The sequence below is a fragment of the Pungitius pungitius genome, chromosome 12 (assembly GCF_949316345.1).
Source record: "Pungitius pungitius chromosome 12, fPunPun2.1, whole genome shotgun sequence".
Lineage (NCBI taxonomy): Eukaryota > Metazoa > Chordata > Actinopteri > Perciformes > Gasterosteidae > Pungitius > Pungitius pungitius.
The window spans coordinates 5,839,935-5,865,317 of record NC_084911.1 but is presented as its reverse complement, the minus strand read 5'-3'; the positions used below and the strand labels follow the sequence as shown (position 1 = coordinate 5,865,317).

General features: G+C 40.4%; 2 protein-coding genes and 44 non-coding genes across 46 annotated transcripts; 1 reads left to right on the top strand and 45 right to left on the bottom strand.

Annotated features, from left to right (window-relative positions):
- Positions 1–55: 55 nt before the first annotated feature.
- Positions 56–5,274, bottom strand: angptl6 (angiopoietin-like 6). Its single transcript, XM_037476990.2, has 7 exons — positions 4,485–5,274; positions 3,557–4,053; positions 3,330–3,467; positions 3,046–3,247; positions 1,698–1,891; positions 1,018–1,288; positions 56–925 (listed from the first exon to the last, which is right to left on the bottom strand). The coding sequence occupies exons 2-7, from the start codon at positions 4,025–4,027 to the stop codon at positions 741–743; spliced, it is 1,461 nt and encodes a 486-aa protein (XP_037332887.2). The 5' UTR covers positions 4,028–4,053; positions 4,485–5,274; the 3' UTR covers positions 56–740.
- Positions 5,275–6,732: 1,458 nt separating this feature from the next.
- dcaf7 (ddb1 and cul4 associated factor 7) lies at positions 6,733–10,295 on the top strand. Its single transcript, XM_037476994.2, has 7 exons — positions 6,733–7,102; positions 7,397–7,555; positions 7,934–8,045; positions 8,135–8,253; positions 8,333–8,542; positions 8,762–8,879; positions 9,121–10,295. Exons 1-7 carry the CDS (start codon positions 6,965–6,967, stop codon positions 9,291–9,293), a joined length of 1,029 nt encoding a protein of 342 aa, XP_037332891.1. The 5' UTR covers positions 6,733–6,964; the 3' UTR covers positions 9,294–10,295.
- Positions 10,296–10,532: 237 nt separating this feature from the next.
- On the bottom strand, positions 10,533–10,604 carry trnac-gca (transfer RNA cysteine (anticodon GCA)). The gene has a single exon. It is a non-coding gene; the product is annotated as a tRNA-Cys (tRNA).
- A 587-nt stretch (positions 10,605–11,191) lies between these two features.
- On the bottom strand, positions 11,192–11,263 carry trnac-gca (transfer RNA cysteine (anticodon GCA)). Its single transcript has one exon. It is a non-coding gene; the product is annotated as a tRNA-Cys (tRNA).
- Positions 11,264–11,521: 258 nt separating this feature from the next.
- On the bottom strand, positions 11,522–11,593 carry trnac-gca (transfer RNA cysteine (anticodon GCA)). The gene has a single exon. It is a non-coding gene; the product is annotated as a tRNA-Cys (tRNA).
- Positions 11,594–11,851: 258 nt separating this feature from the next.
- trnac-gca (transfer RNA cysteine (anticodon GCA)) lies at positions 11,852–11,923 on the bottom strand. Its single transcript has one exon. It is a non-coding gene; the product is annotated as a tRNA-Cys (tRNA).
- A 259-nt stretch (positions 11,924–12,182) lies between these two features.
- Positions 12,183–12,254, bottom strand: trnac-gca (transfer RNA cysteine (anticodon GCA)). The gene has a single exon. It is a non-coding gene; the product is annotated as a tRNA-Cys (tRNA).
- Positions 12,255–12,514: 260 nt separating this feature from the next.
- On the bottom strand, positions 12,515–12,586 carry trnac-gca (transfer RNA cysteine (anticodon GCA)). Its single transcript has one exon. It is a non-coding gene; the product is annotated as a tRNA-Cys (tRNA).
- Positions 12,587–12,844: 258 nt separating this feature from the next.
- trnac-gca (transfer RNA cysteine (anticodon GCA)) lies at positions 12,845–12,916 on the bottom strand. Its single transcript has one exon. It is a non-coding gene; the product is annotated as a tRNA-Cys (tRNA).
- A 259-nt stretch (positions 12,917–13,175) lies between these two features.
- trnac-gca (transfer RNA cysteine (anticodon GCA)) lies at positions 13,176–13,247 on the bottom strand. Its single transcript has one exon. It is a non-coding gene; the product is annotated as a tRNA-Cys (tRNA).
- Positions 13,248–13,509: 262 nt separating this feature from the next.
- On the bottom strand, positions 13,510–13,581 carry trnac-gca (transfer RNA cysteine (anticodon GCA)). Its single transcript has one exon. It is a non-coding gene; the product is annotated as a tRNA-Cys (tRNA).
- A 258-nt stretch (positions 13,582–13,839) lies between these two features.
- On the bottom strand, positions 13,840–13,911 carry trnac-gca (transfer RNA cysteine (anticodon GCA)). The gene has a single exon. It is a non-coding gene; the product is annotated as a tRNA-Cys (tRNA).
- Positions 13,912–14,169: 258 nt separating this feature from the next.
- trnac-gca (transfer RNA cysteine (anticodon GCA)) lies at positions 14,170–14,241 on the bottom strand. The gene has a single exon. It is a non-coding gene; the product is annotated as a tRNA-Cys (tRNA).
- A 258-nt stretch (positions 14,242–14,499) lies between these two features.
- Positions 14,500–14,571, bottom strand: trnac-gca (transfer RNA cysteine (anticodon GCA)). The gene has a single exon. It is a non-coding gene; the product is annotated as a tRNA-Cys (tRNA).
- Positions 14,572–14,829: 258 nt separating this feature from the next.
- Positions 14,830–14,901, bottom strand: trnac-gca (transfer RNA cysteine (anticodon GCA)). The gene has a single exon. It is a non-coding gene; the product is annotated as a tRNA-Cys (tRNA).
- A 259-nt stretch (positions 14,902–15,160) lies between these two features.
- Positions 15,161–15,232, bottom strand: trnac-gca (transfer RNA cysteine (anticodon GCA)). The gene has a single exon. It is a non-coding gene; the product is annotated as a tRNA-Cys (tRNA).
- A 262-nt stretch (positions 15,233–15,494) lies between these two features.
- Positions 15,495–15,566, bottom strand: trnac-gca (transfer RNA cysteine (anticodon GCA)). The gene has a single exon. It is a non-coding gene; the product is annotated as a tRNA-Cys (tRNA).
- Positions 15,567–15,824: 258 nt separating this feature from the next.
- trnac-gca (transfer RNA cysteine (anticodon GCA)) lies at positions 15,825–15,896 on the bottom strand. The gene has a single exon. It is a non-coding gene; the product is annotated as a tRNA-Cys (tRNA).
- Positions 15,897–16,154: 258 nt separating this feature from the next.
- On the bottom strand, positions 16,155–16,226 carry trnac-gca (transfer RNA cysteine (anticodon GCA)). The gene has a single exon. It is a non-coding gene; the product is annotated as a tRNA-Cys (tRNA).
- A 258-nt stretch (positions 16,227–16,484) lies between these two features.
- Positions 16,485–16,556, bottom strand: trnac-gca (transfer RNA cysteine (anticodon GCA)). The gene has a single exon. It is a non-coding gene; the product is annotated as a tRNA-Cys (tRNA).
- Positions 16,557–16,818: 262 nt separating this feature from the next.
- On the bottom strand, positions 16,819–16,890 carry trnac-gca (transfer RNA cysteine (anticodon GCA)). The gene has a single exon. It is a non-coding gene; the product is annotated as a tRNA-Cys (tRNA).
- Positions 16,891–17,148: 258 nt separating this feature from the next.
- On the bottom strand, positions 17,149–17,220 carry trnac-gca (transfer RNA cysteine (anticodon GCA)). Its single transcript has one exon. It is a non-coding gene; the product is annotated as a tRNA-Cys (tRNA).
- Positions 17,221–17,478: 258 nt separating this feature from the next.
- Positions 17,479–17,550, bottom strand: trnac-gca (transfer RNA cysteine (anticodon GCA)). The gene has a single exon. It is a non-coding gene; the product is annotated as a tRNA-Cys (tRNA).
- Positions 17,551–17,808: 258 nt separating this feature from the next.
- On the bottom strand, positions 17,809–17,880 carry trnac-gca (transfer RNA cysteine (anticodon GCA)). The gene has a single exon. It is a non-coding gene; the product is annotated as a tRNA-Cys (tRNA).
- A 259-nt stretch (positions 17,881–18,139) lies between these two features.
- Positions 18,140–18,211, bottom strand: trnac-gca (transfer RNA cysteine (anticodon GCA)). The gene has a single exon. It is a non-coding gene; the product is annotated as a tRNA-Cys (tRNA).
- A 258-nt stretch (positions 18,212–18,469) lies between these two features.
- Positions 18,470–18,541, bottom strand: trnac-gca (transfer RNA cysteine (anticodon GCA)). The gene has a single exon. It is a non-coding gene; the product is annotated as a tRNA-Cys (tRNA).
- A 258-nt stretch (positions 18,542–18,799) lies between these two features.
- trnac-gca (transfer RNA cysteine (anticodon GCA)) lies at positions 18,800–18,871 on the bottom strand. Its single transcript has one exon. It is a non-coding gene; the product is annotated as a tRNA-Cys (tRNA).
- A 258-nt stretch (positions 18,872–19,129) lies between these two features.
- On the bottom strand, positions 19,130–19,201 carry trnac-gca (transfer RNA cysteine (anticodon GCA)). The gene has a single exon. It is a non-coding gene; the product is annotated as a tRNA-Cys (tRNA).
- A 258-nt stretch (positions 19,202–19,459) lies between these two features.
- On the bottom strand, positions 19,460–19,531 carry trnac-gca (transfer RNA cysteine (anticodon GCA)). The gene has a single exon. It is a non-coding gene; the product is annotated as a tRNA-Cys (tRNA).
- A 251-nt stretch (positions 19,532–19,782) lies between these two features.
- Positions 19,783–19,854, bottom strand: trnac-gca (transfer RNA cysteine (anticodon GCA)). The gene has a single exon. It is a non-coding gene; the product is annotated as a tRNA-Cys (tRNA).
- A 262-nt stretch (positions 19,855–20,116) lies between these two features.
- On the bottom strand, positions 20,117–20,188 carry trnac-gca (transfer RNA cysteine (anticodon GCA)). Its single transcript has one exon. It is a non-coding gene; the product is annotated as a tRNA-Cys (tRNA).
- Positions 20,189–20,450: 262 nt separating this feature from the next.
- trnac-gca (transfer RNA cysteine (anticodon GCA)) lies at positions 20,451–20,522 on the bottom strand. Its single transcript has one exon. It is a non-coding gene; the product is annotated as a tRNA-Cys (tRNA).
- A 262-nt stretch (positions 20,523–20,784) lies between these two features.
- Positions 20,785–20,856, bottom strand: trnac-gca (transfer RNA cysteine (anticodon GCA)). The gene has a single exon. It is a non-coding gene; the product is annotated as a tRNA-Cys (tRNA).
- A 258-nt stretch (positions 20,857–21,114) lies between these two features.
- trnac-gca (transfer RNA cysteine (anticodon GCA)) lies at positions 21,115–21,186 on the bottom strand. The gene has a single exon. It is a non-coding gene; the product is annotated as a tRNA-Cys (tRNA).
- A 258-nt stretch (positions 21,187–21,444) lies between these two features.
- On the bottom strand, positions 21,445–21,516 carry trnac-gca (transfer RNA cysteine (anticodon GCA)). The gene has a single exon. It is a non-coding gene; the product is annotated as a tRNA-Cys (tRNA).
- Positions 21,517–21,774: 258 nt separating this feature from the next.
- On the bottom strand, positions 21,775–21,846 carry trnac-gca (transfer RNA cysteine (anticodon GCA)). Its single transcript has one exon. It is a non-coding gene; the product is annotated as a tRNA-Cys (tRNA).
- Positions 21,847–22,104: 258 nt separating this feature from the next.
- On the bottom strand, positions 22,105–22,176 carry trnac-gca (transfer RNA cysteine (anticodon GCA)). Its single transcript has one exon. It is a non-coding gene; the product is annotated as a tRNA-Cys (tRNA).
- Positions 22,177–22,434: 258 nt separating this feature from the next.
- trnac-gca (transfer RNA cysteine (anticodon GCA)) lies at positions 22,435–22,506 on the bottom strand. Its single transcript has one exon. It is a non-coding gene; the product is annotated as a tRNA-Cys (tRNA).
- Positions 22,507–22,757: 251 nt separating this feature from the next.
- Positions 22,758–22,829, bottom strand: trnac-gca (transfer RNA cysteine (anticodon GCA)). The gene has a single exon. It is a non-coding gene; the product is annotated as a tRNA-Cys (tRNA).
- Positions 22,830–23,080: 251 nt separating this feature from the next.
- On the bottom strand, positions 23,081–23,152 carry trnac-gca (transfer RNA cysteine (anticodon GCA)). The gene has a single exon. It is a non-coding gene; the product is annotated as a tRNA-Cys (tRNA).
- A 263-nt stretch (positions 23,153–23,415) lies between these two features.
- On the bottom strand, positions 23,416–23,487 carry trnac-gca (transfer RNA cysteine (anticodon GCA)). The gene has a single exon. It is a non-coding gene; the product is annotated as a tRNA-Cys (tRNA).
- A 296-nt stretch (positions 23,488–23,783) lies between these two features.
- On the bottom strand, positions 23,784–23,855 carry trnac-gca (transfer RNA cysteine (anticodon GCA)). The gene has a single exon. It is a non-coding gene; the product is annotated as a tRNA-Cys (tRNA).
- A 259-nt stretch (positions 23,856–24,114) lies between these two features.
- On the bottom strand, positions 24,115–24,186 carry trnac-gca (transfer RNA cysteine (anticodon GCA)). The gene has a single exon. It is a non-coding gene; the product is annotated as a tRNA-Cys (tRNA).
- A 262-nt stretch (positions 24,187–24,448) lies between these two features.
- Positions 24,449–24,520, bottom strand: trnac-gca (transfer RNA cysteine (anticodon GCA)). Its single transcript has one exon. It is a non-coding gene; the product is annotated as a tRNA-Cys (tRNA).
- A 258-nt stretch (positions 24,521–24,778) lies between these two features.
- Positions 24,779–24,850, bottom strand: trnac-gca (transfer RNA cysteine (anticodon GCA)). The gene has a single exon. It is a non-coding gene; the product is annotated as a tRNA-Cys (tRNA).
- Positions 24,851–25,108: 258 nt separating this feature from the next.
- trnac-gca (transfer RNA cysteine (anticodon GCA)) lies at positions 25,109–25,180 on the bottom strand. Its single transcript has one exon. It is a non-coding gene; the product is annotated as a tRNA-Cys (tRNA).
- Between the last annotated feature and the right edge of the window lie 203 nt (positions 25,181–25,383).

Genomic DNA, 25,383 nt, shown 5'->3' with positions numbered 1-25,383 from the left:
GGATTTTGTGCATCATTCCCTTGTCCCCCTTTTTATTAAAAAAATATTCAGAAAGGAAATGGGCATCATTTTATTTAAAAGTACATTACAAATATAATATATATATAATGTGTAAAATGAATTTAATGAAATATCTGGCAGGAAATTACACAACAGGACATGTGCAATTATTCAGTCTAAACACATCACTGATCTTCAAATAACATGGAGGGGCAGTGTTCATCACCACTGGCTCAGCACTGTACAAAGAAAACACAGAGGAGATTCCCAAAGTGGGGTGCGGGAGAGGAAACGTATTGGTGGTCTAATGGAGTAATAATTCATATTAAATTGTCAGAGACACAGAGAGACGCAGGAATCCGAGGGCGATAGAAACGGAGAGTTAACACCCGCGTGTCTTACTCGCTAACATTATCTCTTTCTCTCACCGCGCTGTGTGTGAAATCCCTCCCTTTTAATTCACTGTTTCTGTTTCTGAAACAATGCGTGTGCCACCATTTGTTATCTACGTGGTTTATTAATTACTATGATACAATGTTGAAGTTGCCCTTTTGTCCGTTCAGTGTTCAGACTGCAAAATTTAACATCATAAATTGTAAACAGACATCACACGTGAGCAAACTGCTCTGTCTTTGGTCCAATTTTAATGCAGCTATGTACAGACTTCTTTTTAAGTGTGGGAGAGTGGGGGTGCATGAACCCAGTTGGGATGTTTTAGGGGGTTTGCCAAGACACTACTGTCATGTGGGTTTGATCATCATGGAAACGCGTTTGAGAGAGTAGGACCCTCCGTGGAACTCGGCCCAGTAGACCCCGTCCTGGTAGCGGCTGCGATAATGGCCCCCGCGATACCACACGCCGTTCAGATTGGAGTGGGCGCACATGTGGTACCACCAGCCTCCCTTTTGGAAGTGAGCGCAGTTACCTGGGGGACACAACAGAGGAACGGGCTTGTCAACAGAAAAGGCTCGACGGAGGCCTCAAACAGATCAAACGGAACCAGCGGGAGACAAATACCCGTGTAGCCGTCCTTGTCTCGATCCAGAGTCGTGAAGGCCTTATTGTTGTGCCAGGAGAGGGAATCCCCTGCACTGCCGTGGTATTGTCCTAAACGCAGTCTGTACCAATCGCTCTCTGGTTCGAGGTGGAAGCTGTCATACTCTGCAAACACCTGCCGGCCCTGCCAGTCTTCCAGAGCCACTCGCAGCTTGTAATGGGCCTGTTTGGTCAGCCAGTAAAGGTGTTCCAGGCCAAGCCAATACTCTCCGTCTAGGTTTCCAAAGCCTTGCTGTAACACACAAACACACATTTCTACTCTGAGAAAAGTATCCATTCTGAGGTGTTCTTTACCCCTGACTCTACTGCAGTAGGTCAACGTTTTAATCTTCCATAGAAATATTTTAACATTAGTGGTTGGATTGGAAAAGAAAATATGTTCACAGAATTCATAGTCTCCAGAGGATGAATTCTACAGAATTTAGTGCTCATCTGACTATTTGGCTTTAGTGAAATATTTCAATAACTATAGCAAAGAATGTGGCAAGGATCATCCGGACTCTCCACTTAGTGCCACCTGCCAGTGAAAATTTCAATTTCGTAGTTTAGTTTATGACCAAACCTAATGACAGTCCCATCAACCTACGTTGAACTTATATTATAAAATATCAGCACGCTGACACTCTAAAAATAAGGACTACCTTATATTGCTCCCACGTTCTGAAGAAGTTGACCGACCCATCCTGTCTCCTTTGGATCACCGTCCACCCTCCCTGGGCCCGACTCTGCTCACACCAGGCCTGCAGGAGGCGGTTGGCGCTCTGTGGACGGAGCAGGTAGATCCCGCTGGTGGTCTCGCCGGATTCCAGCACATGCTGGCAGTCGCGCCACGGCCCTGAGAGGGGACACAGTTATATGTGCAACGGTATATAAAGATGGACGCTAAGGTCTGCTTACCATCTATCTGTAACCATTTGATAGGGAAAGGCTTTCAAGGTGGGAGGTGGGCTTCGCCGGGGGAGCTGCATGCTATGTCATTAAATATCCCCAAAAAGGATCACACAGAATAGCATAAATGCTTGATTTGGAGTTAATGAGATACAGGTGTTTTGGGGAATTAGATGCCTTTGAGTTGGCAGCAGAAACTTGGCTTAACTGTTTCTCTATGGGAACACGTAACCTAATTATGATCCCATAGGCGTTTAGCTAAATGAAACAAGTAGACTAAGCTTTGTTTGAGGCCCACAGTCTTAGCCTTTAGAAACCCCTTCTAAAAGGTAGAAGATTTGTCACAACCTCCTCTAGGGATCAACTAATTAGTAGAAACCAATATTTTCCTAAGAAACCTTTGAAATGGACTCCATGCCTTTTTTTTTGCTTTTACACATGCACATGACTCGGAGACATAGGGGGCAATCACAAGTGTGACAGTTAAACATGATCTTTGAATTCTGTTTGTCTTAGCGTCAGTAGAATCTCACAAACACAGCATGTGAGCTTATCTTTTTTTTACAGCCGAGGAATTTCCCCCCCCCCCCCCTCCCCAACACATGTTGAGTGTCTCATGTCAGTGTGATTAGAAGAACATAGGAACATGCACTAAGTAAATGTATACTTAGAGGAAAATCTACAACGCAAATGATCAATAGTCACCCCCCCCCCCCCGACAAGCATTTGCAAAACTTGGGTTCTGCTGACGTTATGCAAATACAGCTGAAATACAATACCTCACACTACTAGTGTCATTTCAGACATTCGAGTTCTAGACTGCAGTATCCATGTCGTTTAAAGATCCAACAAACGCCCGGGTTCAAGAGCGAATCTTCGTTAGAAAGTCCTCTCTGTTCTGATAAGAGCTGCTAGCTGTTTGCGACGTTGTTTAGGCATTCCCAGGGAGATAGGCCTCCCACCAGCAGGTCACTGACTCCTTCAGCCTCTGCTTATCGGAGCAGCTAAATAACTCTGACAGAAGATTGATCCTCTTGCACACATTAGGTTTAAGTCTAACCAAGCACTCCTGTCTTGGGGACATGCTTTGCGTTGATGTACCTGGAGTCTTTGTGACAGGGAAACTACTGAATGGAGGGTCCGTAGGAGAGTTGGCTGTACTGGCGGGGAGTGAAACGGACGCTTTTTCCTGCGCTAGAGGAAGAGTACTTTGGTCCTTTTGAACATCGTTGGCCATTCTGCTGGCGTCGGAGCTGTAATTAGGATGCACAATAGACGGGCTTTTTGGTGGTTCGGTCGCCACCTGTCAAGACCAACACAAAAACAACACCCTCAGTTCCAGTGTTAAAACGTTTGCTACATGCAGACCACGGTTTGTTCCCTACCAGAGAGGCCTGTGGGGATTCCCTGCACTGGCACTGCTTCTCCAGACGAGCTATGAACTGGTTCTGGGAGCTCAACATGGAGGTGAGGGCTCCATATTTCTTCTCCAGCTCCCTGTAGTTACTGGACACCTGCAGCGCCTGACATGTCACACCAACCACAGCACAGCAGACATCAGGATGAGTTTAGTAGCGAGGATGAGGTGTAGATGATGCAGTGATCTGCTCACCTGTGTTGTAGCGTTTAACAGGACACTCTCCACCCGTTGCTGCTCCAACGCTTGGTCTTTCTTTTGAATGACTTCATCTAGCAGCTGGGCGTAGAGCTGGGCAATGCGAGAATTCATGCTGTTACTCTCTTTCCGCAGGGCTCTTACCTCCATGGCGAGGGTGCCCTCCTGCTCCAGCTGGCCGTGGAGCTTCTGCAGCTGCTCCTGCTGCCGTCGGAGCTCCGCTCGCAGCGCTGCCACCTCCGACTGGTTGGAAGAAGCAGACTGCGTCTTCAAACACAGCGCACCTGTCAGTTTTTGTTGTGGGACAATGAAAGTGTAGGAGCAACGGCGTCCTTTTGGATCTGAAGATCGCGGTGAAGCTCTCGGAGTGTCATCGTCACGAGCCCCGGCCTTCTGTCCTCCAGCTCCTGGTATGTCCACACAGAGTGTTAAGAAAAGAGTCAGACCTATTGTCAGTGTCTTCTCCATTAATGTGTTGAGCTTCCGAGGATGCCCTGAAAGCGGTGGAGATGACACGAGAAGAAAACACATAAATACAAACTTTGGATTCAAAGGAAACAGGGTTTTGTGGTTCTGGACTGTTCACCAGATGTTGCTCTTGTATACACACAAAACTCCCAGGCTTGAATTTATTAGCAGGTCAACACTGAAAGGACAACAGTCAACACCAACCAGCCAGAGTCAATATCCTTCCACACACAACGACCACGGTCAACACCATAAGCACATCAATCCAAAAAGGTAAATATTGACCTCTGGCACATGAGTCTCCCTGCTTCCAAGACTACATATCTTCACTTTAAAAGATATATTTGTGGATTTTAGCATGATTTAACAAGCAGGTGAGCTATTCGACTCAGTGGAACTTTTGAGGCCATAACCGGTTGGTTTTGATCTACACTGAGGTGGACTACGTACCACTTACCCCAACAGCTGAAAAGTGTTCAGGAGGTCCTTGTTTTGGTCCAGTGTTTAGCTGCAGCTCCTTGGATGGATAGAAAGTAAAGGCTAATTCATTAAAAAAAAAATCCCTTGTCCAGGAAGAGTCACGAGAAGCTTCTTACAAATGAAAGGTCATCAGTGTTCTTCTGTGGATGTTGACTTGAACCCAGGTTTTGAAAGCAGCAAAAATTCCTCTCCTTGAGGTTCTGTGCAGGATCCGTGAAGAGGGAGACAACTAATTACAAACCGCGACGCCGCCTCCTTGTAACCCGCTGTTTATCTAGACGTCTCCTCCCTCTGTCATCAACCTTCAATCTTGCCACAGACTCCATATCCCATAAGGAGATGAACTTGTGTGGTAATCAATTGCACTGATGCACACTGATCATCGTCAAAGAGGACAAAGAACATTTTTCAGCTAATCATTTTTTCAACTCATACGTTACACTTTAAAGTTCACCTCGCAACTGAAACATCTTTGGTTCATATATTCATAGTCGTAGTCTAAGGCTCTTTTGGCGGGCAGTCGCATGCTAGAGAGCTACAGATCTATAGGAACCATCTATAAGGTGCACCCCTGCCGACACAACATTGTCGCAAACTGTGTTAAGTAAACTACAAAGCAAGACTTACTTTAAGTAAAAACACAGCAAAAAGAGCTTATGGTATTTCTTGGGACAGCGCTCAGAGCTTTGTATTAGAAAGTATGTAATTATTACTGGTACAAATGTAGTATTCTAATGTCACAGTTGGTAGAAATTATGCTAATTTAACTTTTCTATACTGCTGGTTTGAATTGAATCCATAACATTGCATTTTTTAATATATTAAGATCATATTTAGTTCATGGAAAAATTGTAATTTACAAAGCAACTTTCAAATAACTGAAATGGTATTTGTAACTATAAGGAAGCAGCTTCAACTTTGTTGGCACAAGCTTGTCCGTTTTATTCAAAGGAGATAAAGAAAGACCTGCAATGTTTAACCTAGAGAATTTGACATTTAACTGTAGACCATCCTATGCATTAAATGTTGTTAGAGATGTCATTTGGTTGCAGTCACATGGTCACACCCAACCAGATCGCAAAGAAGAAAAGTTTCCACATCAGGCACTTCTGACCTTGCAGTCACAACGGTTACGTAGTGATTCTCTGTGGCCAACAGTGTTACCAGTAAACGCGTTCAAACAGAACTGTGGAACTGCACAAGATCCTTCAATAGTGGGGTGGTGGCTTGACACCTAAAATTATTTTTGTCTTTGTGGTTTCTCGGCAGCTGCCAGTGTTTTTTTTTGCTTCCAGCTACTTGCTGGAGCTAATTACATCTTGCAATTTCAATGATACATTTTATATAGGTTAATGTTCATCTTGTAGAATAATGTTTTTGCTTTGTCATATTGCAGCCATATATAATATGATTAATATACGATTGCTGTTTTATGTGAGCCAGTGGAAAATAATGTTTACGCTAATACAACACAAACTAAAGGCATTCATATTTGGTGAGGCCTCCCTAGTTTTTAGGCTTTTATGTATTTTTTTCTCACTCTGTGTAATTCTTCTCATTTATTTTGCACTTCTTCTTTGTATCTTTTGACATTATGATAATCGGAATGCATTGGACACAAATCTGCTCGACTTTGTTTAAAAGGTGTGAAAGTTGAGATGCAGTTAGAATTAACTATATGCAGCAGCGCAGAAGTGTTTACCCTAATGCCACAATAGTCACTGGCTGTTGCTAAGTAATACTACTTGAGGCACCAGTGCTGCCCTCGGCAGAGGTTGGAAATGAAAGTGCACCGGTGTCTGACTCCATCTAGTGGTCACCAAACGACAATGCAGGAACTGCAACATGCAACCATCCATAAATAAAATATTTCAGAATAAAGCAAACACACTGAATAAATCACAAATGAGTAGAATATGGAATGACATGATAATATTATTTGTTGTGTGATGCAAATCTACAGCTTCATGATCTGGGGAGAAGATGAGGGGATCTGGAAAGGATAAGACGACTGTAGATGGCTGTTGACATTCTAGATGGATCCATAACAACAAAATATTAAAATCAGTTCACAAAAGAAGTATTGAATATATATATATTCTTTAAACTGAATTTATGTGTATATGATCAACTGTCAATATTTCTCTTTTTTTAATAAAACCACATATCCCACAAAGATTGGAACAATAATAGGTTTTTATTTTGAAAATAAAAACAAGAAGTAACTTGAGTTTGTTTGGACTTGACAGCGCTTTAGTTCATGGCGAGAAATGGTACTCTTTGTTAAGTAAAGTGGTGAGGAATCTCGCTCCTTATCCAGATTCATTCAATCAAATGGTCTTTACCGCCACGTCTGCTGGGATCTGTTACTGAAGTTGCAGTACAGGGTGGCAGTTGGCCCAAGGCGACTACTTATTTCGCTAGCTTGTTAGCTAACAACGGCTGCAGTTTGCGAGGATGTCACTTCACGGCAAAAGAAAAGAAATCTACAAATACGACGCACCGTGGACGGTGTACGCGATGAACTGGAGCGTCCGGCCGGACAAACGCTTTCGGCTGGCACTTGGCAGCTTCATGGAGGAATACAACAACAAGGTGCGTAGTGCGGTCCCCATGGCCATTCACCAGCTTAACGTCAGCACCGGCTAATGCTAATGCTAGTAGTCCTGCGCAGCACCAGGGGACAAAGTCTGTTTCTGTTGTTGTTATTCCACAGTGAGACAAAGGTGCATTTGTAAATAGACCGCAGACACGTCTTTGTGTCTGTTCCGGTCACATCCCAACACTCGAGCCGTATGCTATCTTTCTATCCCTCGTTGTCATGTCAACAGTCCTTTTTAATTAGCTCGCGTGGAGATAACTGGTAACGTGTGTTTTGCTCCTGCCCAGGTCCAGGTGGTGGGTCTGGAAGAAGAGAGCTCAGAGTTCGTCTGCAGGAACACGTTTGACCACCCGTACCCCACCACCAAGATCATGTGGATCCCGGACACTAAAGGGGTGTACCCGGACCTGCTAGCCACCAGCGGGGACTACCTGCGCATTTGGAGGGTAGGATGTCTCGTCCTGCAGGATACGTCTGGTCATCTGACGTTATCTATTGCTTTTACGCTGATCGAATTCCAATTAAAGTTCTAACGCGACAAGGAATTGGTCCTCCTCATCGGTATTGCCTGTTACACCCAAGACCTGATTTTTGTTTTTCATCCATGCCATGAGATCACTTTATTTATCCGTTCAGGGTTGTTGTGCAAGACTTGCACTACAAAGTAAGAAATAGTAAATATCAAAATCCATCATACAAATCAGTAAATGCTTAATACACAACTCTGTACCAAACTGAATCCGTCAATAATTCATCATTCTTAACTATCGTAGTAGTTTGCTGCTGTCTCCTCACTGTCAAATACCTTTTGATTGATCATGCAGGTCAGCGACACAGAAACACGTCTTGAATGTTTGCTCAACAACAACAAGAACTCTGACTTCTGTGCTCCCCTCACGTCTTTTGACTGGAATGAAGTTGATCCAAATCTGCTTGGTAAGGAAGTCACTGTACAATAAATAGTTAGGGAGATAAAAAAAAAAATGTATTTGGTGGAAAACTCACCGTGCTTGCTCATCCCACAGGTACTTCAAGCATTGACACCACCTGCACTATCTGGGGTTTGGAGACGGGCCAGGTGTTGGGACGAGTGAACCTGGTCTCTGGGCATGTGAAGACCCAGCTGATTGCTCATGACAAAGAGGTGTGTGGGGGCTGGAAAACAAAGCCTCCTGTTGACACAGCCTAGAAGTACATTTCAATCCCTCCGTGTCTCTCTGCAGGTGTATGACATCGCGTTCAGCCGTGCAGGAGGTGGCAGAGATATGTTTGCCTCCGTGGGGGCCGATGGATCCGTCCGCATGTTTGACCTCCGGCACCTGGAGCACAGTACCATTATCTATGAAGACCCCCAGCACCACCCACTGCTTCGCCTTTGCTGGAACAAGCAAGACCCCAACTACTTAGCTACAATGGCCATGGACGGCATGGAGGTCAGTTTGCTGTAGAGTCTCGGTAGCCGCGGTTCTGTCCGCCTTTCCTGCGTTGAAATCGAAACATTGGTAAGCCAAAGGAGGTTATTCTTTTCATTCAGAAAGGATTGTGTTGTTATTTCTGACTGACACAAACCTTTCCTAGACCCATAAGCATAAAGAACAAACAGAATATTTGTTTTTATTTTCTTATTTATTTATTGACGCTTTATTTAATAGGTTGTCATCCTGGATGTACGTGTGCCTTGCACTCCGGTCGCTCGGCTAAACAACCACCGCGCTTGTGTCAACGGGATCGCCTGGGCCCCCCACTCGTCATGTCACATCTGCACTGCAGGTAAAGGCACCTACGTATCGTGGGATGTACTAGGGTGGGAAAAAAAGGAGAAACATACATTTTTAAAGTCATTATTCATGTTTTCCTTTTTTTCATAAACAACCAGAATTTCAAGTTTCTTTGACAATTGCTAATTCTCGTCATAAACGGCACAAACTCGTACCTTAAACCTCAAGGCTTCTCTTTCGCATTTTACTGCTTTCTTAGTCTGAAGTCCTCAGTGTGTGTTTTGTTTCCTTAGCCGACGACCACCAGGCTCTGATCTGGGACATTCAGCAGATGCCGCGAGCCATTGAGGATCCCATCCTGGCCTACACTGCTGAAGGGGAGATCAACAACGTGCAGTGGGCGTCCACGCAGCCGGACTGGATCGCCATATGCTACAACAACTGCTTGGAGATCCTGCGTGTCTGAAACCATGAACACTTAAACGAAGAAGAGAAGCTCCTTGAATTAGATTTGGACTTAATTTTTAGTATTGTCCTGCTGCTTTTAAGACAAGGATGACGTCACGAGTGAACTTTTTGAACGTGTTTGGAGTATTGCACACCTACCCCACAATAACCTGGTTTTCATTTTGCCCCGCGTCTTTACTCCATCGTTCTTCTCTTAAACATTTAAACTCTTATTTATTTTGCTCACACGGTAGTGTTCAGAAGCTTTGAAATCTAAGCTACTGTCTATGAAAATCTAATTTTTATACTTCTTGGTGTTGGGCAGTTGTGAGACTATCATGAAGGGTTTACATGTTGTGTGCTTCACCTTTTGAGTTGTAAATGCTGATGCAGACTGCTGGAGGCGGCAGAAGATGACCACTCAAGAAATGTGTGAGAGCCTTATTGTGGACTACTATATTATTTATAATTCAAAGGCCAAATATACCATCGCTCTGTTTGCCCCTGCAAACATTTTCAAACGGGCATTTCTCCTTTATTCTCCCACCAAATGACCGAAGCTTGAACTTAACTGGCTTATTAAACTTGTATAAATTGTCAGCTGACCAGAGAGGGATTTGTACTGTCACTTTAGTGGTGCTTGCCATCATATGGCATGTTGATATTGTCAAGCAGCCTTTAATTAATCAGAACCTACCAGATCAATGTGATTCAGCCCCTCTGAACTCCCGACTTCATTTCTTTATTTTTTGAAGGTTATATTTGACAACTGCATTTTCTTTTGAGTTTGAAGCTTTGACAATGGGAGAAATAACATCCTGACCGAGTCTGCCTGTCTTTTTGTGGTTTCCAATAATTAAAAGGTTGTGTCCTTGTAGCATGCCTTTACAAGGCAAAAATGTATATACATATAAATTTATCAACTAGAGATGTTGGTAAGACCAGTGTTCTTGGTGAAGCTTTTCATAAAGTTTATTATTGAATTTGCTCAAATAAATTGTATACCTCCTTGTTCTAGAAACTACAGTAGTTTTATTTGTGATCTTGAAATTGGTTTACAGTTTGTACCACACTTAATTAAGGCCTGAGCTGACTGAAAGTCAGGCAAAGCCCTATTGTGTTTGAAAGAACTATTCTTGTTATTTCTCTGCTTTAAACGCACTTTTGAGGCCTTTATCATATTCAAAGGTTAAGGTTTGTAGTCTATTCAACAATTGTTGCCAGTGTGAAATGGTGATAGTTTTGAGTTTGTTTAAAGAGGGGGCACCCAGATTTGAACTGGGGACCTCTTGATCTGCAGTCAAATGCTCTACCACTGAGCTATACCCCCTAATCTGATGAACTGCTCCAGATGTTGAGTGTGCATCTCGTTTCATATATATTGTCTGGATCGTCATTCAGGGGCATTCATTACTGTGTCCTCTACAGACGACGTAGCATTTTCTAAGTAAATGATTAAATTAAACAGTTAAAAGTATAGTAATTTTAACAAACAAAATAAGCCCTTAGTTGCATTGCTATTGGCTTGTAGTTTATTCAACAATTGTTGCCAGTATAAAATAGTGATCATTTTGAATTTGCTTAAAGAGGGGGCACCCCTATTTGAACTGGGGACCTCTTGATCTGCAGTCAAATGCTCTACCACTGAGCTATAGCCCCTAGTCTGATGAACTGCTCCAAATGTTGAGTGTGCATCTCGTTTTATATATATTGTCTGGATCGTCATTCAGGGGGATTCATTACTGTGTCCTCTAAAGAGGAGTTGGCATTTTCTAAGTAAATGATTAAATTTAACAGTTAAAAGTATAGTAATTTTAACAAACTAAAATAAGCCCTTAGTTGCATTGCTATTGGCTTGTAGTTTATTCAACAATTGTTGCCAGCGTCAAATGGTGATCATTTCCAATTTGTTTAAAGAGGGGGCACCCAGATTTGAACTGGGGACCTCTTGATCTGCAGTCAAATGCTCTACCACTGAGCTATACCCCCTAGTCTGATGAACTGCTCCAATTGTTGAGTGTGCATCTCGTTTCATATATATTGTCTGGATCGTCATTCAGGGGCATTCATTACTGTGTCCTCTACAGACGAGTTGGCATTTTCTAAGAAAATGATTAAATTAAACCGTTAAAAGTATAGTAACTTCAACAAACTAAACCAAGCCCTTAGTTGGATTGCTATGGGGTTGTAGTGTTTGCAATATTTGCTGACAGTTTGAAATGGTGATCATTTCGAATTTGTTTAAAGAGGGGGAACACAGATTTGAACTGGGGACCTCTTGATCTGCAGTCAAATGCTCTACCACTGAGCTATACCCCCACATCTGATGAGATGCTCTAATTGTTGAGTGTGCATCTCGTTTCATTTATATTGTCTGGATCGTCATTCAGGGGGATTCATTACTGTGTCCTCTAAAGAGGATTTGGCATTTTCTAAGAAAATGATTAAATTTAACAGTTAAAAGTATAGTCATTTTAACAAACTCAAATAAGCCCTTAGTTGCATTGCTATTGGCTTGTAGTTTATTCAACAATTGTTGCCAGCGTGAAATGGTGATCATTTCCAATTTGTTTAAAGAGGGGGCACCCAGATTTGAACTGGGGACCTCTTGATCTGCAGTCAAATGCTCTACCACTGAGCTATACCCCCACTTCTGATGAGATGCTCCAAATGTTGAGTGTGCATCTCGTTTTATATATATTGTCTGGATCGTCATTCAGGGGCATTCAATAACTGTGTCCTCTACAGACAAGGTAGCATTTTTTAAGTAAATGATTAAATTAAACAGTTAAAAGTATGGTAATTTTAACAAACTAAAATAAGCCCTTATTTGCATTGCTATTGGCTTGTAGTTTATTCAACAATTGTTGCCAGTATGAAATAGTGATCATTTTGAATTTGGTTAAAGAGGGGGCACCCAGATTTGAACTGGGGACCTCTTGATCTGCAGTCAAATGCTCTACCACTGAGCTATACCCCCTAGTCTGATGAACTGCTCCAATTGTTGAGTGTGCATCTCGTTTTATATATATATTGTCTGGATCGTCATTCAGGGGCATTCATTACTGTGTCCTCTACAGACGAGTTGGCATTTTCTAAGAAAATGATTAAATTAAACCGTTAAAAGTATAGTAACTTCAACAAATTAAACCAAGCCCTTAGTTGGATTGCTATGGGGTTGTAGTGTTTGCAATATTTGCTAACATTTTGAAATGGTGATCATTTCGAATCTGTTTAAAGAGGGGGCACCCAGATTTGAACTGGGGACCTCTTGATCTGCAGTCAAATGCTCTACCACTGAGCTATACCCCATAATCTGATGAACTTCTCCAATTGTTGAGTGTGCATCTCGTTTCATATATGTTGTCTGGATTGTCATTTAGGGGGATTTATTACTGTGTCCTCTACAGACGAGTTGGCATTTTCTAAGAAAATGATTAAATTAAACCGTTAAAAGTATAGTAACTTCAACAAACTAAACCAAGCCCTTAGTTGGATTGCTATGGTGTTGTAGTGTTTGCAATATTTGCTAACATTTTGAAATGGTGATCATTTCGAATCTGTTTAAAGAGGGGGCACCCAGATTTGAACTGGGGACCTCTTGATCTGCAGTCAAATGCTCTACCACTGAGCTATACCCCCACATGTGATGAGATGCTCCAACTGTTGAGTGTGCATCTGGTTTCATATATATTGTCTGGATCGTCATTTCAGGGGGATTCATTACTGTGTCCTCTACATAGGAGTTGGCATTTTCTAAGAAAATTATTAAATTAAACCGTTAAAAGTATAGTAACTTCAACAAACTAAACCAAGCCCTTAGTTGGATTGCTATGGGGTTGTAGTGTTTGCAATATTTGCTGACAGTTTGAAATGGTGATCATTTCGAATTTGTTTAAAGAGGGGGCACCCAGATTTGAACTGGGGACCTCTTGATCTGCAGTCAAATGCTCTACCACTGAGCTATACCCCCTAGTCTGATGAACTGCTCCAATTGTTGAGTGTGCATCTCGTTTTATATATATATATTGTCTGGATCGTCATTCAGGGGCATTCATTACTGTGTCCTCTACAGACGAGTTGGCATTTTCTAAGAAAATGATTAAATTAAACCGTTAAAAGTATAGTAACTTCAACAAACTAAACCAAGCCCTTAGTTGGATTGCTATGGGGTTGTAGTGTTTGCAATATTTGCTGACAGTTTGAAATGGTGATCATTTCGAATTTGTTTAAAGAGGGGGCACCCAGATTTGAACTAGGGACCTCTTGATCTGCAGTCAAATGCTCTACCACTGAGCTATACCCCCACATCTGATGAGATGCTCCAATTGTTGAGTGTGCATCTTGTTTTATATATATTGTCTGGATCGTCATTCAGGGGCATTCATTACTGTGTCCTCTACAGACGAGGTAGCATTTTTTAAGTAAATGATTAAATTAAACAGTTAAAAGGATAGTAATTTTAACAAACTAAAATAAGCCCTTAGTTGCATTGCTATTGGCTTGTAGTTTATTCAACAATTGTTGCCAGCGTGAAATGGTGATCATTTCCAATTTGTTTAAAGAGGGGGCACCCAGATTTGAACTGGGGACCTCTTGATCTGCAGTCAAATGCTCTACCACTGAGCTATACCCCCACATCTGATGAGATGCTCCAAATGTTGAGTGTGCATCTCGTTTTATATATATTGTCTGGATCGTCATTCAGGGGCATTCATTACTGTGTCCTCTACAGACGAGGTAGCATTTTTTAAGTAAATGATTAAATTAAACAGTTAAAAGTATAGTAATTTTAACAAACTAAAATAAGCCCTTAGTTGCATTGCTATTGGCTTGTAGTTTATTCAACAATTGTTGCCAGCGTGAAATGGAGATCATTTTGAATTTAATTAAAGAGGGGGCACCCAGATTTGAACTGGGGACCTCTTGATCTGCAGTCAAATGCTCTACCACTGAGCTATACCCCATAATCTGATGAACTTCTCCAATTGTTGAGTGTGCATCTCGTTTCATATATGTTGTCTGGATTGTCATTTAGGGGGATTTATTACTGTGTCCTCTACAGACGAGTTGGCATTTTCTAAGAAAATGATTAAATTAAACCGTTAAAAGTATAGTAACTTCAACAAACTAAACCAAGCCCTTAGTTGGATTGCTATGGTGTTGTAGTGTTTGCAATATTTGCTAACATTTTGAAATGGTGATCATTTCGAATCTGTTTAAAGAGGGGGCACCCAGATTTGAACTGGGGACCTCTTGATCTGCAGTCAAATGCTCTACCACTGAGCTATACCCCATAATCTGATGAACTTCTCCAATTGTTGAGTGTGCATCTCGTTTCATATATGTTGTCTGGATTGTCATTTAGGGGGATTTATTACTGTGTCCTCTACAGACGAGTTGGCATTTTCTAAGAAAATGATTAAATTAAACCGTTAAAAGTATAGTAACTTCAACAAACTAAACCAAGCCCTTAGTTGGATTGCTATGGTGTTGTAGTGTTTGCAATATTTGCTAACATTTTGAAATGGTGATCATTTCGAATCTGTTTAAAGAGGGGGCACCCAGATTTGAACTGGGGACCTCTTGATCTGCAGTCAAATGCTCTACCACTGAGCTATACCCCCACATGTGATGAGATGCTCCAACTGTTGAGTGTGCATCTGGTTTCATATATATTGTCTGGATCGTCATTTCAGGGGGATTCATTACTGTGTCCTCTACATAGGAGTTGGCATTTTCTAAGAAAATTATTAAATTAAACCGTTAAAAGTATAGTAACTTCAACAAACTAAACCAAGCCCTTAGTTGGATTGCTATGGGGTTGTAGTGTTTGCAATATTTGCTGACAGTTTGAAATGGTGATCATTTCGAATTTGTTTAAAGAGGGGGCACCCAGATTTGAACTGGGGACCTCTTGATCTGCAGTCAAATGCTCTACCACTGAGCTATACCCCCTAGTCTGATGAACTGCTCCAATTGTTGAGTGTGCATCTCGTTTTATATATATATATTGTCTGGATCGTCATTCAGGGGCATTCATTACTGTGTCCTCTACAGACGAGTTGGCATTTTCTAAGAAAATGATTAAATTAAACCGTTAAAAGTATAGTAACTTCAACAAACTAAACCAAGCCCTTAGTTGGATTGCTATGGGGTTGTAGTGTTTGCAATATTTGCTGACAGTTTGAAATGGTGATCATTTCGAATTTGTTTAAAGAGGGGGCACCCAGATTTGAACTAGGGACCTCTTGATCTGCAGTCAAATGCTCTACCACTGAGCTATACCCCCACATCTGATGAGATGCTCCAATTGTTGAGTGTGCATCTTGTTTTATATATATTGTCTGGATCGTCATTCAGGGGCATTCATTACTGTGTCCTCTACAGACGAGGTAGCATTTTTTAAGTAAATGATTAAATTAAACAGTTAAAAGGATAGTAATTTTAACAAACTAAAATAAGCCCTTAGTTGCATTGCTATTGGCTTGTAGTTTATTCAACAATTGTTGCCAGCGTGAAATGGTGATCATTTCCAATTTGTTTAAAGAGGGGGCACCCAGATTTGAACTGGGGACCTCTTGATCTGCAGTCAAATGCTCTACCACTGAGCTATACCCCCACATCTGATGAGATGCTCCAAATGTTGAGTGTGCATCTCGTTTTATATATATTGTCTGGATCGTCATTCAGGGGCATTCATTACTGTGTCCTCTACAGACGAGGTAGCATTTTTTAAGTAAATGATTAAATTAAACAGTTAAAAGTATAGTAATTTTAACAAACTAAAATAAGCCCTTAGTTGCATTGCTATTGGCTTGTAGTTTATTCAACAATTGTTGCCAGCGTGAAATGGAGATCATTTTGAATTTAATTAAAGAGGGGGCACCCAGATTTGAACTGGGGACCTCTTGATCTGCAGTCAAATGCTCTACCACTGAGCTATACCCCATAATCTGATGAACTTCTCCAATTGTTGAGTGTGCATCTCGTTTCATATATGTTGTCTGGATTGTCATTTAGGGGGATTTATTACTGTGTCCTCTACAGACGAGTTGGCATTTTCTAAGAAAATGATTAAATTAAACCGTTAAAAGTATAGTAACTTCAACAAACTAAACCAAGCCCTTAGTTGGATTGCTATGGTGTTGTAGTGTTTGCAATATTTGCTAACATTTTGAAATGGTGATCATTTCGAATCTGTTTAAAGAGGGGGCACCCAGATTTGAACTGGGGACCTCTTGATCTGCAGTCAAATGCTCTACCACTGAGCTATACCCCCTAGTCTGATGAACTGCTCCAATTGTTGAGTGTGCATCTCGTTTTATATATATATATTGTCTGGATCGTCATTCAGGGGCATTCATTACTGTGTCCTCTACAGACGAGTTGGCATTTTCTAAGAAAATGATTAAATTAAACCGTTAAAAGTATAGTAACTTCAACAAACTAAACCAAGCCCTTAGTTGGATTGCTATGGGGTTGTAGTGTTTGCAATATTTGCTGACAGTTTGAAATGGTGATCATTTCGAATTTGTTTAAAGAGGGGGCACCCAGATTTGAACTAGGGACCTCTTGATCTGCAGTCAAATGCTCTACCACTGAGCTATACCCCCACATCTGATGAGATGCTCCAATTGTTGAGTGTGCATCTTGTTTTATATATATTGTCTGGATCGTCATTCAGGGGCATTCATTACTGTGTCCTCTACAGACGAGGTAGCATTTTTTAAGTAAATGATTAAATTAAACAGTTAAAAGGATAGTAATTTTAACAAACTAAAATAAGCCCTTAGTTGCATTGCTATTGGCTTGTAGTTTATTCAACAATTGTTGCCAGCGTGAAATGGTGATCATTTCCAATTTGTTTAAAGAGGGGGCACCCAGATTTGAACTGGGGACCTCTTGATCTGCAGTCAAATGCTCTACCACTGAGCTATACCCCCACATCTGATGAGATGCTCCAAATGTTGAGTGTGCATCTCGTTTTATATATATTGTCTGGATCGTCATTCAGGGGCATTCATTACTGTGTCCTCTACAGACGAGGTAGCATTTTTTAAGTAAATGATTAAATTAAACAGTTAAAAGTATAGTAATTTTAACAAACTAAAATAAGCCCTTAGTTGCATTGCTATTGGCTTGTAGTTTATTCAACAATTGTTGCCAGCGTGAAATGGAGATCATTTTGAATTTAATTAAAGAGGGGGCACCCAGATTTGAACTGGGGACCTCTTGATCTGCAGTCAAATGCTCTACCACTGAGCTATACCCCATAATCTGATGAACTTCTCCAATTGTTGAGTGTGCATCTCGTTTCATATATGTTGTCTGGATTGTCATTTAGGGGGATTTATTACTGTGTCCTCTACAGACGAGTTGGCATTTTCTAAGAAAATGATTAAATTAAACCGTTAAAAGTATAGTAACTTCAACAAACTAAACCAAGCCCTTAGTTGGATTGCTATGGTGTTGTAGTGTTTGCAATATTTGCTAACATTTTGAAATGGTGATCATTTCGAATCTGTTTAAAGAGGGGGCACCCAGATTTGAACTGGGGACCTCTTGATCTGCAGTCAAATGCTCTACCACTGAGCTATACCCCCACATCTGATGAGATGCTCCAACTGTTGAGTGTGCATCTCGTTTCATATATATTGTCTGGATCGTCATTTCAGGGGGATTCATTACTGTGTCCTCTACAGAGGAGTTGGCATTTTCTAAGAAAATGATTAAATTAAACCGTTAAAAGTATAGTAACTTCAACAAACTAAACCAAGCCCTTAGTTGGATTGCTATGGGGTTGTAGTGTTTGCAATATTTGCTGACAGTTTGAAATGGTGATCATTTCGAATTTGTTTAAAGAGGGGGCACCCAGATTTGAACTGGGGACCTCTTGATCTGCAGTCAAATGCTCTACCACTGAGCTATACCCCATAATCTGATGAACTTCTCCAATTGTTGAGGGTGCATCTCGTTTCATATATATCGTCTGGATCGTCATTCAGGGTGATTCATTACTGTGTCCTCTACAGAGGAGTTGGCATTTTCTAAGAAAATGATTAAATTAAACAGTTAAAAGTATAGTAACTTCAACAAACTAAACCAAGCCCTTAGTTGGATTGCTATGGGGTTGTAGTGTTTGCAATATTTGCTGACAGTTTGAAATGGTGATCATTTCGAATTTGTTTAAAGAGGGGGCACCTAGATTTGAACTAGGGACCTCTTGATCTGCAGTCAAATGCTCTACCACTGAGCTATACCCCCACATCTGATGAGATGCTCCAATTGTTGAGTGTGCATCTTGTTTTATATATATTGTCTGGATCGTCATTCAGGGGCATTCATTACTGTGTCCTCTACAGACGAGGTAGCATTTTTTAAGTAAATGATTAAATTAAACAGTTAAAAGTATAGTAATTTTAACAAACTAAACCAAGCCCTTAGTTGGATTGCTATGGGGTTGTAGTGTTTGCAATATTTGCTGACAGTTTGAAATGGTGATCATTTCGAATTTGTTTAAAGAGGGGGCACCCAGATTTGAACTGGGGACCTTTTGATCTGCAGTCAAATGCTCTACCACTGAGCTATACCCCATAATCTGATGAACTTCTCCAATTGTTGAGGGTGCATCTCGTTTCATATATATCGTCTGGATCGTCATTCAGGGTGATTCATTACTGTGTCCTCTACAGAGGAGTTGGCATTTTCTAAGAAAATGATTAAATTAAACAGTTAAAAGTATGGTAATTTTAACAAACTAAAATAAGCCCTTAGTTGCATTGCTATTGGCTTGTAGTTTATTCAACAATTGTTGCCAGCGTGAAATGGTGATCATTTCCAATTTGTTTAAAGAGGGGGCACCCAGATTTGAACTGGGGACCTCTTGATCTGCAGTCAAATGCTCTACCACTGAGCTATACCCCCACATCTGATGAGATGCTCCAAATGTTGAGTGTGCATCTCGTTTTATATATATTGTCTGGATCGTCATTCAGGGGCATTCATTACTGTGTCCTCTACAGACGAGGTAGCATTTTTTAAGTAAATGATTAAATTAAACAGTTAAAAGTATAGTAATTTTAACAAACTAAAATAAGCCCTTAGTTGCATTGATATTGGCTTGTAGTTTATTCAACAATTGTTGCCAGCGTGAAATGGAGATCATTTTGAATTTAATTAAAGAGGGGGCACCTAGATTTGAACTGGGGACCTCTTGATCTGCAGTCAAATGCTCTACCACTGAGCTATACCCCCACATCTGATGAGATGCTCCACATGTTCAGTGTGCATTTCTCTTCATATAATTGAATTGTTTGGATGGTCATTCAGGGGGATTCATTACTGTGTCCTGTACAGACGAGTTGGCATTTTCTAAGAAAATGATTAAATTAAACCGTTCAAAGTATAGTAATTTCAACAAACTAAACCAAGCCCTTAGTTGGATTTCTATGGGCTTGTAGATTTTGCAATATTTGAAATGGTGATCATATCGAATTTGTTTAAAGAGGGGGCACCCAGATTTGAACTGGGGACCTCTTGATCTGCAGTCAAATGCTCTACCACTGAGCTATACCCCCACATCTGATGAGATGCTCCACATGTTCAGTGTGCATCTCTTTTCATATAATTGGATTGTTTGGATCGTCATTCAGGGGGATTTATTACTGTGTCCTCTACAGACGAGTTGGCATTTTCTAAGAAAATGATTAAATTAAACCGTTGAAAGTATAGTAACTTCAACAAACTAAACCAAGCCCTTAGTTGGATTGCTATGGTGTTGTAGTGTTTGCAATATTTGCTAACATTTTGAAATGGTGATCATTTCGAATTGGTTTAAAGAGGGGGCACCCAGATTTGAACTGGGGACCTCTTGATCTGCAGTCAAATGCTCTACCACTGAGCTATACCCCCACATCTGATGAGATGCTCCACATGTTCAGTGTGCATCTCTTTTCATATAATTGGATTGTTTGGATCGTCATTCAGGGGAATTTATTACTGTGTCCTCTACAGACGAGTTGGCATTTTCTAAGAAAATGATTAAATTAAACCGTTAAAAGTATAGTAACTTCAACAAACTAAACCAAGCCATTAGTTGGATTGCTATGGGGTTGTAGTGTTTGCAATATTTGCTAACAGTTTGAAATGGTGATCATTTCGAATCTGTTTAAAGAGGGGGCACCCAGATTTGAACTGGGGACCTCTTGATCTGCAGTCAAATGCTCTACCACTGAGCTATACCCCCACATCTGATGAGATGCTCCACATGTTCAGTGTGCATCTCTTTTCATATAATTGGATTGTTTGGATCGTCATTCAGGGGGATTCATTACTGTGTCCTCTACAGACGAGGTAGCATTTTTTAAGTAAATGATTAAATTAAACAGTTAAAAGTATAGTAATTTTAACAAACTAAAATAAGCCCTTAGTTGCATTGCTATTGGCTTGTAGTTTATTCAACAATTGTTGCCAGCGTGAAATGGTGATAATTTCCAATTTGTTTAAAGAGGGGGCACCCAGATTTGAACTGGGGACCTCTTGATCTGCAGTCAAATGCTCTACCACTGAGCTATACCCCCACATCTGATGAGATGCTCCACATGTTCAGTGTGCATCTCGTTTTATATATATTGTCTGGATCGTCATTCAGGGGCATTCATTACTGTGTCCTCTACAGACGAGGTAGCATTTTTTAAGTAAATGATTAAATTAAACAGTTAAAAGTATAGTAATTTTAACAAACTAAAATAAGCCCCTAGTTGCATTGCTATTGGCTTGTAGTTTATTCAACAATTGTTGCCAGCGTGAAATGGAGATCATTTTGAATTTAATTAAAGAGGGGGCACCCAGATTTGAACTGGGGACCTCTTGATCTGCAGTCAAATGCTCTACCACTGAGCTATACCCCGACATCTGATGAGATGCTCCAAATGTTGAGTGTGCATCTCGTTTTATATATATTGTCTGGATCGTCATTCAGGGGCATTCATTACTGTGTCCTCTACAGACGAGGTAGCATTTTTTAAGTAAATGATTAAATTAAACAGTTAAAAGTATAGTAATTTTAACAAACTAAAATAAGCCCTTAGTTGCATTGCTATTGGCTTGTAGTTTATTCAACAATTGTTGCCAGCGTGAAATGGAGATCATTTTGAATTTAATTAAAGAGGGGGCACCCAGATTTGAACTGGGGACCTCTTGATCTGCAGTCAAATGCTCTACCACTGAGCTATACCCCATAATCTGATGAACTTCTCCAATTGTTGAGTGTGCATCTCGTTTCATATATGTTGTCTGGATTGTCATTTAGGGGGATTTATTACTGTGTCCTCTACAGACGAGTTGGCATTTTCTAAGAAAATGATTAAATTAAACCGTTAAAAGTATAGTAACTTCAACAAACTAAACCAAGCCCTTAGTTGGATTGCTATGGTGTTGTAGTGTTTGCAATATTTGCTAACATTTTGAAATGGTGATCATTTCGAATCTGTTTAAAGAGGGGGCACCCAGATTTGAACTGGGGACCTCTTGATCTGCAGTCAAATGCTCTACCACTGAGCTATACCCCCACATCTGATGAGATGCTCCAACTGTTGAGTGTGCATCTCGTTTCATATATATTGTCTGGATCGTCATTCAGGGGCATTCATTACTGTGTCCTCTACAGACGAGGTAGCATTTTTTAAGTAAATTATTAAATTAAACAGTTAAAAGTATAGTAATTTTAACAAACTAAAATAAGCCCTTAGTTGCATTGCTTTTGGCTTGTAGTTTATTCAACAATTGTTGCCAGCGTGAAATGGAGATCATTTTGAATTTAATTAAAGAGGGGGCACCCAGATTTGAACTGGGGACCTCTTGATCTGCAGTCAAATGCTCTACCACTGAGCTATACCCCCACATCTGAACAAATGCTCCAATTGTTGAGTGTGCATCTCGTTTCATATATGTTGTTTGGCTCGTCATTCAGGGGGATTCATTACTGTGTCCTCTACAGAGGAGTTGGCATTTTCTAAGAAAATGTTTAAATTAAACCGTTAAAAGTATAGTAACTTCAACAAACTAAACCAAGCCCTTAGTTGGATTGCTATGGGGTTGTAGTGTTTGCAATATTTGCTGACAGTTTGAAATGGTGATCATTTCTAATTTGTTTTAAAAAGGGGCACCCAGATTTGAACTGGGGACCTCTTGATCTGCAGTCAAATGCTCTACCACTGAGCTATACCCCCACATCTGATGAGATGCTCCACATGTTCAGTGTGCATCTCTCTTCATATAATTGGATTGTTTGGATGGTCATTCAGGGGGATTCATTACTGTGTCCTGTACAGACGAGTTGGAATTTTCTAAGAAAATGATTAAATTAAACCGTTCAAAGTATAGTAATTTCAACAAACTAAACCAAGCCCTTAGTTGGATTTCTATGGGCTTGTAGTGTTTGCAATATTTGAAATGGTGATCATTTCGAATTTGTTTAAAGAGGGGGCACCCAGATTTGAACTGGGGACCTCTTGATCTGCAGTCAAATGCTCTACCACTGAGCTATAGCCCCACATCTGATGAGATGCTCCACATGTTCAGTGTGCATCTCTCTTCATATAATTGGATTGTTTGGATGGTCATTCAGGGGGATTCATTACTGTGTCCTGTACAGACGAGTTGGCATTTTCTAAGAAAATGATTAAATTAAACCGTTCAAAGTATAGTAATTTCAACAAACTAAACCAAGCCCTTAGTTGGATTTCTATGGGCTTGTAGTGTTTGCAATATTTGAAATGGTTATCATTTCGAATTTGTTTAAAGAGGGGGCACCCAGATTTGAACTGGGGACCTCTTGATCTGCAGTCAAATGCTCTACCACTGAGCTATACCCCCAAAATCTGATGAGTTGCTCCACATGTTCAGTGTGCATCTCTTTTCATATAATTGGATTGTTTGGCTCGTCATTCAGGGGGATTTATTACTGTGTCCTCTACAGACGAGTTGGCATTTTCTAAGAAAATGATTAAATTAAACCGTTAAAAGTATAGTAACTTCAACAAACTAAACCAAGCCCTTAGTTGGATTTCTATGGTGTTGTAGTGTTTGCAATATTTGCTAACATTTTGAAATGGTGATCATTTCGAATCTGTTTAAAGAGGGGGCACCCAGATTTGAACTGGGGACCTCTTGATCTGCAGTCAAATGCTCTACCACTGAGCTATACCCCCACATCTGAAGAAATGCTCCAATTGTTGAGTGTGCATCTCGTTTCCATAAACTTCTCCAATTGTTGAGGGTGCATCTCGTTTCATATATATCGTCTGGATCATCATTCAGGGTGATTCATTACTGTGTCCTCTACAGAGGAGTTGGCATTTTCTAAGAAAATTATTAAATTAAACAGTTAAAAGTATAGTAATTTTAACAAACTAAAATAAGCCCTTAGTTGCATTGCTATTGGCTTGTAGTTTATTCAACAATTGTTGCCAGTATGAAATAGTGATCATTTTTAATTTGCTTAAAGAGGGGGCACCCAGATTTGAACTGGGGACCTCTTGATCTGCAGTGAAATGCTCTACCACTGAGCTATACCCCCACATCTGATGAGATGCTCCAATTGTTGAGTGTGCATCTCGTTTCATATATATTGTCTGGATCGTCATTTCAGGGGGATTCATTACTGTGTCCTCTACAGAGGAGTTGGCATTTTCTAAGAAAATGATTAAATTAAACAGTTAAAAGTATAGTAATTTTAACAAACTAAAATAAGCCCTTAGTTGCATTGCTATGGGGTTGTAGTTTATTCAACAATTGTTGCCAGTATGAAATAGTAATCATTTTGAATTTGCTTAAAGAGGGGGCACCCAGATTTGAACTGGGGACCTCTTGATCTGCAGTCAAATGCTCTACCACTGAGCTATACTCCCACATCTGATGAGATGCTCCACATGTTCAGTGTGCATCTCTTTTCATATAATTGGATTGTTTGGATCGTCATTCAGGGGGATTCATTACTTTGTCCTCTACAGACGAGTTGGCATTTCTTAAGTAACTTTTTAAATTAAACCATTAAAAGTAAAGTAACTTCAACAAACTAAACCAAGCCCTTAGTTGGATTGCTATGGGGTTGTAGTGTTTGCAATATTTGCTGACAGTTTGAAATGGTGATCATTTCGAATTTGTTTAAAGAGGGGGCACCCAGATTTGAACTGGGGACCTCTTGATCTGCAGTCAAATGCTCTACCACTGAGCTATACCCCCTAATCTGATAAACTTCTCCAATTGTTGAGAGTGCATCTCGTTTCATATATATCGTCTGGATCGTCATTCAGGGTGATTCATTTCTGTGTCCTCTACAGAGGAGTTGGCATTTTCTAAGAAAATTATTAAATTAAACAGTTAAAAGTATAGTAATTTTAACAAACTAAAATAAGCCCTTAGTTGCATTGCTATGGGGTTGTAGTTTATTCAACAATTGTTGCCAGTATGAAATAGTGATCATTTTTAATTTGCTTAAAGAGGGGGCACCCAGATTTGAACTGGGGACCTCTTGATCTGCAGTGAAATGCTCTACCACTGAGCTATACCCCCACATCTGATGAGATGCTCCAATTGTTGAGTGTGCATCTCGTTTCATATATATTGTCTGGATCGTCATTCAGGGGCATTCATTACTGTGTCCTCTACAGACGAGGTAGCATTTTTTAAGTAAATGATTAAATTAAACAGTTAAAAGTATAGTAATTTTAACAAACTAAAATAAGCCCTTAGTTGCATTGCTATTGGCTTGTAGTTTATTCAACAATTGTTGCCAGCGTGAAATGGAGATCATTTTGAATTTAATTAAAGAGGGGGCACCCAGATTTGAACTGGGGACCTCTTGATCTGCAGTCAAATGCTCTACCACTGAGCTATACCCCATAATCTGATGAACTTCTCCAATTGTTGAGTGTGCATCTCGTTTCATATATGTTGTCTGGATTGTCATTTAGGGGAATTTATTACTGTGTCCTCTACAGACGAGTTGGCATTTTCTAAGAAAATGATTAAATTAAACCGTTAAAAGTATAGTAACTTCAACAAACTAAACCAAGCCCTTAGTTGGATTGCTATGGTGTTGTAGT

Bases quoted from the DNA above. Each gene is read 5' to 3' on its own strand.
- angptl6 (XM_037476990.2), bottom strand. From the start codon at position 4,027: ATGGAGAAGACACTGACAATAGGTCTGACTCTTTTCTTAACACTCTGT. The intron at 1,289-1,697 runs GTAGTCCTTATT...TGTGTGTTACAG, and splicing joins GAACGTGGGAGCAATATAAG to CAAGGCTTTGGAAACCTAGA. The intron at 926-1,017 runs GTATTTGTCTCC...TGTGTCCCCCAG, and splicing joins AGACAAGGACGGCTACACGG to GTAACTGCGCTCACTTCCAA.
- dcaf7 (XM_037476994.2), top strand. From the start codon at position 6,965: ATGTCACTTCACGGCAAAAGAAAAGAAATCTACAAATACGACGCACCG. The intron at 7,103-7,396 runs GTGCGTAGTGCG...GCTCCTGCCCAG, and splicing joins TGGAGGAATACAACAACAAG to GTCCAGGTGGTGGGTCTGGA. The intron at 8,046-8,134 runs GTAAGGAAGTCA...CTCATCCCACAG, and splicing joins AGTTGATCCAAATCTGCTTG to GTACTTCAAGCATTGACACC.